Source organism: Dendroctonus ponderosae, unplaced genomic scaffold (genome assembly GCF_020466585.1).
Source record: "Dendroctonus ponderosae isolate FM_Combo_2020 unplaced genomic scaffold, Dpon_F_20191213v2 Dpon_F_20191213_7, whole genome shotgun sequence".
Taxonomy (NCBI): domain Eukaryota; kingdom Metazoa; phylum Arthropoda; class Insecta; order Coleoptera; family Curculionidae; genus Dendroctonus; species Dendroctonus ponderosae.
The window spans coordinates 2296632-2304789 of NW_026018916.1; the positions used below are offsets into that span (position 1 = coordinate 2296632).

Below are 8158 nucleotides of genomic sequence, written 5' to 3' on the forward strand. Positions count from 1 at the left end.
GCAACTGAACTAACGACTAAGACCTGTTTGTTTTGTAGGCCAGGAATTTTTTTTATCACTGATTAAGTTATACCAGTGTTAGGAATAGGAATTAATTTTAGAATAAGCTAGGACACATATGTACTACTCAAGGGCAGAAAGACCGATTGGGTCGATAGCCTTTTTCTATAGGAAATAAAGATTATTTATATATATATTTAATTGAACATTAACAGTGGAAAAGTTTTTGGGCTGTACTGGAAAATGAGCCACTTTTGTCGAATTTACGTGAAAAAATCAAATTGTTTGCAGGCCAACCCGTAATGCGACCTATGAAGCGCCAGCTGAGCGAAAAGGATATCATCGTCGGACCAAATGGAGAAATCAAAAGAAAGAAACGCCTCAGAAGAAATCGCAGCAATGTGTCGAACTACGGAATCGGCCAAACTGCTAGTAAAACCGCCACTGTGACACCAGCAAAATCCACAGACACAAACGCGCAATTAGGTGAGCAAATATCTGATCTATTCCAGTTCGATTTCGAGCAACTGTCGCTTTTGTCTAGGCAATTCGTTGGATTATTCCTTGAATGTCCACGTGCGACGGTTAAGGCAGCGGCCGGAAAAACCGCCCGATAAAGAGCCTCCGCCATCAGCGGCCCCAAAACAACCAACCCCAAAGCACAGCCCAGTGAAAACTGAGCCGGATATCGACATGGAGGACTTGAAGACATCGGTTAACATGTACTTTGGGGCTGTAAACCGGATAGCTGCAGGTGAACGATTTACAGTGAGAGCGAAGCGAATAGGGCCTACCGGAAAATTAGAGTGTCTGATTGAATGGGAAGGACCAGGAGGCGGTCAAGGTATGACTTGATCTGTTTTTGTGATTTTATCATCTTCTGTGTGTTTTATTTTTTTTCTGCTCGATGATCATTCATTTTGTTTAGCGCGTTGATCCTTGATAACTTGACAGAATGTGATAGTTTCACAAACGGAGCATTAAATCCGCATACAAAATGTCCTATTTAAGATTTAAGTGCGTAAAGTCCGTGTCCCATGCAAACGGATGCATGAATCACAGTCTTTACTGCCAAGTTAGTCACTGCCACAATTCGACTGTACACAAAATTCGGAGATTGCAACTCCTGTTTGTTTTATTTATTATTTGTAATTAATAAATTAAATATTGAATGTTGACAAGTATTGAAATGCAGTCAAAGATCTGATGATGTTCCAAAGACCACGAGCTAACTAAAATATGTATAAACCTAGTGGCCTGGCGGTATGTTGTCAAGTCTTTGTTAAATCTTGATAGATTACTTATGAAGCGATAATTTAATTGTGAATATTAGGCTAGCTAAGGCTATTTTAACTGATTTAGATCCCACTTGCTTTATAATACTAGTCGTCCATTGAATCAAAAATATCCTTTGCTAGTTGTACTCTACGGCGCGCACGTGGAACGTGAAGGTTTATGGATTCTAATAAAAGGCAGCTTTAAATTAAGTTCAGTTTGTCCAATTGAGTGGACGGCCAGTCAGCACATAAAATGTTTGAAAGCGAGGGTTTCATCGACAGTTGAGCCAGTATAAAGTTTTCGAAGTTAAACGAATGTGCAGTGAGGGAGGAAGAAGTTACTGGGAAAACCCCTCCAGTATGTGTTTTTCGCCCCAACAGCGAAAACCGCTGGTTCTTGAAACGCGCAATCATGTCCAAAGAGTAGGTTTGTTACTGTGTGAACAGGGTAAAAATGTGCGGCGCTTAAGATGTGTTTAGGAAAAAACTTAGTCTAATTAAAACTCATGGGACAGCAATTAAAAGTATCAAAGTGGCCATGTGGCAAGCTTGCTGAATGAGGGTCTTTAGGCTTATAACTGCCCTGCACACATTGGATCATTTTTACTTCAATTAAGTTACTTATGCTATCCGAAAGTAGGGAACAGTGCGCACCAAATACTCCAGACTTAAACTGATTGGGGATTGAGAAACCGCGGTTGCAAAGTGCAAAACTTTTTTTTTGTTAAATAATATCTACGAAATGTTCCCAATTTCACTTTAATAGCGTACTAATGTGATACCTTTTTAAACGTTCCAATTCAAACTTCCCAATGTTATTCGCGCGAATACGGTGTCCTTAGCTTGCAACAGGCATTTTCACTTCTAGGTTTCATCAAACTTAGATCATTATACTTATCACAAAGTTAATCATAATTTTTAATACTATGCATATTTTTAGTTTTAATGAGACTGACACTTAAACATCTTCAAGGAAAACGAGCATTTTTCAAAATAACTATTTCGTAAAAGCGGCTACAAGGCGCACTTTGCGTTTGAACTTATCACACTTTACATTCATTGGTAGGTTGTACTTCAGATTGTTTGTCCGATACAACCAATCACGTTATTTACATACAGTGTACATAATGGTGTTTTCTAATTTCTAAGAAGTGTATTCATTCAAATCGTGTATTTTTTTAAATTAATTTAATTTCCAATAAAATCATCAGATGTTGAATGTTTTGTTGAGTTTTATTCAGCTAGAGCGAGGATTTCGCAGTGCGTGCGATTTCTTCATTATGAAAAGTGTGGACAGACCCACTGTATGCCTAATTCCTAAAAAACTAACATTTATTCGGGCACACAGCGAAGAGGTCGTTGCTTTGATGGAGCTGTCCTGAAAATCACACAATTTTCCACATAGCTATTGAACGACTTGGCAACAAGACTGTAAAACCGCACAACAACCAGTGTGTTCTATTTCATCATTAAACTGGCCATTTCTCGGGCTGAAATAACATGTTACAAACCTAGTAAATGCTGTACTTCATACTCTTCAGAGCCATCGCAGCAGTCGCAGATGCCATCGTTTACTTTACTGGAAGGGACCATTTTGGGATACTTTGGGTTCGCTGAGATGATTCCACAGTGGAACAATCCTGAGAAGAACATGGAATTGAATTGATGAATCCGCAAGGAAAATGATCGTTACCATCAGGACAGGCGTTCGTTCCTGGCTCATCACTACTATCGGCACAGTCACAGTAGTTATCATTCACTTGCTGAAAAGAAATAACTTCGCCACTCTTGATACAGGTGAATTTGCCATTCACTGGCGCATAAAACAGGCCTTCTTGAACATGACTACCCCTTATCCTGGCTAGTTCTGGTTCTGGCCTGCTTTTGGGCTTTTGATTTGATAAAAAATAGTGAATCAGAAATTGGTAAGAAATGAATATACCGCACACTATGAGCGTGGCTACGCATAGCCGTCTTCTGCGTATTGTGAACAGGAACACTTGTTTATCGTATTTGAATACCAGCATTATTTAAGAGCATTTTCCTTGTAATTAGATTTTTCCATACAACTGCACTGACAGCTTGCTAAACAATTGACAAGTGGGGTAGGTAAGGATTAAAGCAAAAAAATACAGGTTAGATTAGCGGATGACTACCATAATTTATCAGAATACGGTTCTGTTGTCTTTATTAATCTACGCTTAATCGAGAGAGAGGCGAATATGAGCGGCACCAATACTTTCGCACCGTCAAGTAGGCAGCTGTTTTCAGCTACTTGTCTTTATCTATGGCACTAATTGACACCACAGAACATACCCTGGGGGGATATTTTGTGGTTGACACACTCATTATCACAAAATATGATAACGAGCGCGCTCAGCAAACGGAATCGATTGAGCGCAAAAAACACGCATGTGAAATTTTGATTTTTGGCCGAAATTTTTCAAAGGGTGGTGGTTGATTTTTTGAAAAAATTAAAATTTTCTAAAAATGTTTTAAATTTTCATCATTTTCAGCTCACGGACGATTTCGTCCTTATTATTGACCCAAACACTTTATAAATGCACATTTGTGACCTTCTTACGTCGAAAGGAATCGATTGAGCTCAAAAAACACGCATGTGAAATTTTGATTCTTGGCCGAAATTTTTCAAAGGGTGGGGGTCCATTTTTTGAAAAAATTAAAATTTTCTCAAAATGTTTTAAATTTTCATCATTTTCAACTCACGGACGATTTCGTCCTTATTATTGACCCAAACACTTTATAAATGCACATTTGTGACCTTCTTGCGTCGAAAGGAATCGATTGAGCTCAAAAAACACGCATGTGAATTTTTTATTTTTGGTCGAAATGTTTCAAAGGGTGGTGGTCGATTTTTTGAAAAAATGAAAATTTTCTCAAAATGTCATCTAAAATTTCACATTATTTTCAGCTCACGGACGCGAGGAATGCATCGAACTCATTGAAAAACCTGCTAGAAGTTTCAGATCGGAAATAATAGAGATTTTCGGCACAATTTAAGCGTTTTTGACAGTTCACGATCTTTCGCCGCCGATATCTTCCTTATTATTGACCCAAACACTTTATAAATGGAAAAACCTGGAAAAAAAGGAAAATCTGTATTATTACATAAACTTAGTCAAAGACCCAGTGATTTGATTGGAAAGAAAAACGGAATAAAACTTTAAATGTTTCTCGAAAACTCAACTAAATTTAAGGATTTCTAGATTAATAATGCTTACCTGATTTTTGCAAACTTGCGCTCCATTTCCATTGTCTATCCACTAAACTTCAAAAAACCCAGGCTACACGAACACACAGTCAGAATCCGCACAAAGTTAAAAATAAATTATTATATAAATTAATCAGCATTTAATAGATAACATGGTCGACCGTTCGTGCCTAAATTGCACTAAGTTCGTACTTTTATTCCGTTTATGAACAGAAAACCGACGACCGATTCAGTCCCTTGCCGATAATAGACTGAAGTAAACAGTAACAAGTTCTTCAACTGAAGTAACAAGTAGTTGTTTTCATCTATGGAAGTAAATGCACAGCTTTCCGATAAAACTGATGCGATATGAAGGTGTTTATCACATAAAAAACGCACCGACCTACAGAACTTACATAATGATAGGAGCGTTTGCTCGCTGGCCCTTTGGGTGACTCATTGTATTGCTTGCTGGTCGAAAAGCGGTAGACCTGGCAAGCCTGCACATAACTTCTTCGATCAGCTAAGAGACGCGACAACTGCGCGCTCACAGCCTGAACAAAAAAGAAAATGGTAGAACTGTCACTACTGGGTTGACATTTGACATTTGTTTATTATCATCGAACATTGTTGATAAATTAGTCATCAAATTGAGGCAATTTGGCAAAAACCCCTCAAAAAATGAACCGTCTATTTGGGAAAGGCAAGCCTAAGGAACCGGGCCCCAACATTTCGGACTGCATTGCAGGGGTAAGCCAGGGGGCCCCAAATTCCGCCTTGTACTAACTGTTGTCTTAGGTGGACGCCAGGGCTGAGGGCGTCGAAAAGAAGATCAATGTCTTGGAAAACGACCTGCGGAAGTTCAGGGAGCAAATGTCCAAGATGCGAGAAGGACCAGCCAAGAACGCAGTCAAAGCTAAAGCATTGCGAATTCTTAAGCAGAAGAAATTGTATGAGAATCAACTGGATAATCTCAGGTGAGAAACACTGTTTTGCTTAGGTCACGAATGTTTCAACTGTTCATCTCGATTCAATAGGGGCCAGTCCTTTAACATGGAACAAGCGAACTTTGCTCATCAAACGTTGAAAGACACCCAAACTACTGTAATTGCCATGAAAGACGGCATGAAAGCCATGAAGCGGGACTTTAAGAAGATCAATATTGATGATATTGATGTGAGTATTGGGGGTTCTAGAGCAAAGCCTGAATGTTCTAGAGCAAAGCCTGTATTTTCAGGATGTCCAAGATGAACTGGCTGATATGCTGGATCAAGCTGACGAAGTTCAAGAGGCCCTGGGCAGGAGCTACAACACTCCAGAGTTGGACGATGATGAATTGGCTGCAGAACTCGATGCTTTAGGTAGTTTTCCGGCGGGCGGTTTTCTATTTATTTAAGCTGACGCTTTTGCAACTTTTTAGGCGATGAATTAGCCTTGGATGACGATCAGAGCTACCTGGATGATATTGGGAAATTGCCAGACGCTCCCATAACCAAGCCCGATGCCATTGCCAACAGAACAAACAAGGTAAGTGCCCATTTGTTGCTTTAGTAGCGAGTTTTCCCATGGGTCCATCCTTTAGAACCTCACGTCCTCCTTCCATTCGATTAATTCAAACGCTATGAAACCTCCCTTTTTAATCGGCAATGTTTTTTTAAAGGATGGCGTGCCCGTGGATGAATTCGGCTTACCACAACTGCCCAGCAATCATTGAGTTAAGAGAGCAGGTGTATATTAAGCCTCATTCAAAGTACATCTAGGCATGTGGTTAAAGCCCGGGATTTAACACCGAGTCGTTTTTATATTTTATTGTGGTTAATTGGCACTGAACTAGTTGCTGGATCAGCAGGTTTATTTGGTTTCCACCCGCACTTTGTGTTAATAATATATATAGTAACGATTTTTATGGAAAGTGGCTTTAGAAATCAAACTCCCTATTCAACAAGAGTTTCTTGAAAATATCTGCCTTTTATTTGCCGGGTTCGGTGGTACATTTATAAATATCTGAAGCGTTCAACAACTACTCAAGTCAGTGAATTAATCTGCATCGTGCACCGTCCAGGATTTGTCCTCCATGTTGAGGATCATCGCTTGCTCGATTTTGTCGTGCAGCCATCCCAGTATCTCTTGGGGCCCCACTATTTTAATCTGCTGGTCTGGAATGGTCTCGGTCTACAACCAATCAGATGTTTTTTCCTTAAGCCCCACTTTCCCCCATTACCTGTCTCAAATTCAGAGTCAGTTCCACTTGGTTGATTTTCGGCAAAGAAATAATGTCGTCTAGTTCAACGGACCATTCAATTTCCCACGGCCCCCATAGGGAGGATTTGTTGACGCGAATCACGTGCCTAAAAAAGGCAAGTTTTGAGTAGAATATAGTCAGCTACTTTTTGGGCTGGCATTACTCTAAGGAGACTATAACGATGGATTTTTTTGTGCGATCAACCGGCACATGGGCCCAGTATCTGTCGCTGGAAAATCGCGTGTTGCCCACAGTTTCCAGCAGATGTTGCCCCATGGATTCATGCGTTGAGAATGGCAGTAGCCCCTTGAAGCCAAAGATTTGTGAGTTTTCTGACTCTTTTACAGCGGCCTGGTGGCCTTACCAAAACGTTCCTGTAACGCGTGAGGCGCTGATGGATTCGAATGGGTTCTCCTAGAACCAGCGCTCTTCTCAGCGCTTCTTTGGCCAATTCCACGCAGTCGGCCTTGTCGTCCGGATGCCTGGTTATCAGGGAAAACAGCGCTTTTCCGGACGTTTTGAAAAACATTTCCCCATCGCACTGAATGCTGACTGGAAGAGCAGCTGAAGATGATCAGTTTTATTCAGCCATGGTTAACCTACCGTTGTAGTTCTTGACGAAGAGTTGCGCCAGAGCTATCGGCACTCCCACTTCGAAGCTTTTTCCGCAATTCGATACAACCCTAGGCAGGATTTCCTCGGCGTTTTTTTGTTTCTTCCTGCTGGGCTTGGTTTTGCAGCTCTCCAGGTTGAAGTTGGGGAAAACGTCCAAAATGCAGGTTTCCCATGCAGCTGGCGACATTGAGATGTGCCCCAGAACGCACTGGCAAGCGAATAAAACAGAGGATGCTGACTGGGAAGCATAAGGCTCCCATGTCTTCAAAGGTTCGTTCGTTAGTCAATTGATTTTTTTCCGAGTCAGCCGTTTGCTACCTCAACAACAGCCGGCCGGTCGAAGCTGTTTACCAAAACCTGCAATCCCAGCACTTGGGAGTAGTATTGCTGTAAAAACCTGCTGGTTACATGCTCGGTTAAGTTTCCCAATGCGCCGGTTAAAGTTTCATCCACATCCACCCATTCGGTAGGAGTTATTCTAGAACAAAGCATTATTTTTAATTCATAAAGCCTGTAGTCAAAATTTAGTAGGAATTTGAAAGATCCACCACGTCGGTCTTGAGTTGTTGAGGGTTTTAAATCTGGACACTTCATACTTATGATGGACGCCTTCCATGGGCATATAAGGGGCCATGTTATGTGGGAACAAATAGTCCAAAATCCTGTTCAACACCATGGTGTCGCTCAGCAGATTCATCTGGATTCGATTGGAGATGGACAACTGTATGCCGAAGCTCGACAAGCTCATGTGCTCGATCCTGGACTGTTTCTGCTGCAAGTCCCAAATGGAGTCCTAAAATAGCGTTTTTTTTT

At 40.8% G+C, this 8158-nt stretch overlaps 4 protein-coding genes across 6 annotated transcripts in view; 2 read left to right on the forward strand and 2 right to left on the reverse strand.

Annotated features, from left to right (window-relative positions):
• LOC109539203 (PHD finger protein 19) overlaps window positions 1–2500 on the forward strand; it is a 7205-nt gene extending 4705 nt beyond the window's left edge. For both annotated transcript variants that reach the window (XM_019906815.2, XM_019906814.2), the window contains exons 10-11: window positions 292–486; window positions 545–2500. In XM_019906815.2, coding sequence (XP_019762374.1) covers window positions 292–486; window positions 545–855 — 506 coding nt within the window. In that variant the 3' untranslated portion in view covers window positions 856–2500. The remainder of the gene's footprint in view (window positions 1–291; window positions 487–544) is intronic.
• Window positions 1–3436, reverse strand: part of LOC109539206 (glucosidase 2 subunit beta) — a 7706-nt gene extending 4270 nt beyond the window's left edge. Inside the window, exons 1-3 of one of the 2 annotated variants that reach the window (XM_019906821.2) lie at window positions 2971–3436; window positions 2789–2917; window positions 2021–2655 (exon numbers count right to left, since the gene is read on the reverse strand). In XM_019906821.2, the coding sequence (XP_019762380.2) occupies window positions 2603–2655; window positions 2789–2917; window positions 2971–3304 (516 nt within the window). In that variant the 5' untranslated portion in view covers window positions 3305–3436 and the 3' untranslated portion in view covers window positions 2021–2602. Of the gene's footprint in view, window positions 1–2020; window positions 2656–2788; window positions 2918–2970 lie in introns of those variants that run through there. The other variant, XM_019906822.2, reaches the window with a different exon arrangement.
• A 1619-nt stretch (window positions 3437–5055) lies between these two features.
• On the forward strand, window positions 5056–6447 carry LOC109539270 (charged multivesicular body protein 5). Its single transcript, XM_019906920.2, has 6 exons — window positions 5056–5238; window positions 5287–5465; window positions 5526–5664; window positions 5726–5849; window positions 5909–6015; window positions 6149–6447. Exons 1-6 carry the CDS (start codon window positions 5170–5172, stop codon window positions 6200–6202), a joined length of 672 nt encoding a protein of 223 aa, XP_019762479.1. The 5' UTR covers window positions 5056–5169; the 3' UTR covers window positions 6203–6447.
• The window catches only part of LOC109539272 (intermembrane lipid transfer protein VPS13C), a gene marked incomplete at its 5' end in the record, with an annotated part of 18582 nt that continues 16849 nt past the window's right edge, over window positions 6426–8158 (reverse strand). Inside the window, 7 exon segments of the mRNA XM_019906921.2 lie at window positions 6426–6660; window positions 6710–6836; window positions 6894–7036; window positions 7095–7282; window positions 7334–7607; window positions 7664–7823; window positions 7942–8138. Coding sequence (XP_019762480.2) covers window positions 6526–6660; window positions 6710–6836; window positions 6894–7036; window positions 7095–7282; window positions 7334–7607; window positions 7664–7823; window positions 7942–8138 — 1224 coding nt within the window. The 3' untranslated portion in view covers window positions 6426–6525.

Bases quoted from the DNA above. Each gene is read 5' to 3' on its own strand.
- LOC109539270 (XM_019906920.2), top strand. From the start codon at position 5,170: ATGAACCGTCTATTTGGGAAAGGCAAGCCTAAGGAACCGGGCCCCAAC. The intron at 5,466-5,525 runs GTGAGAAACACT...TCGATTCAATAG, and splicing joins AATCAACTGGATAATCTCAG to GGGCCAGTCCTTTAACATGG. The intron at 5,850-5,908 runs GTAGTTTTCCGG...GCAACTTTTTAG, and splicing joins TGCAGAACTCGATGCTTTAG to GCGATGAATTAGCCTTGGAT.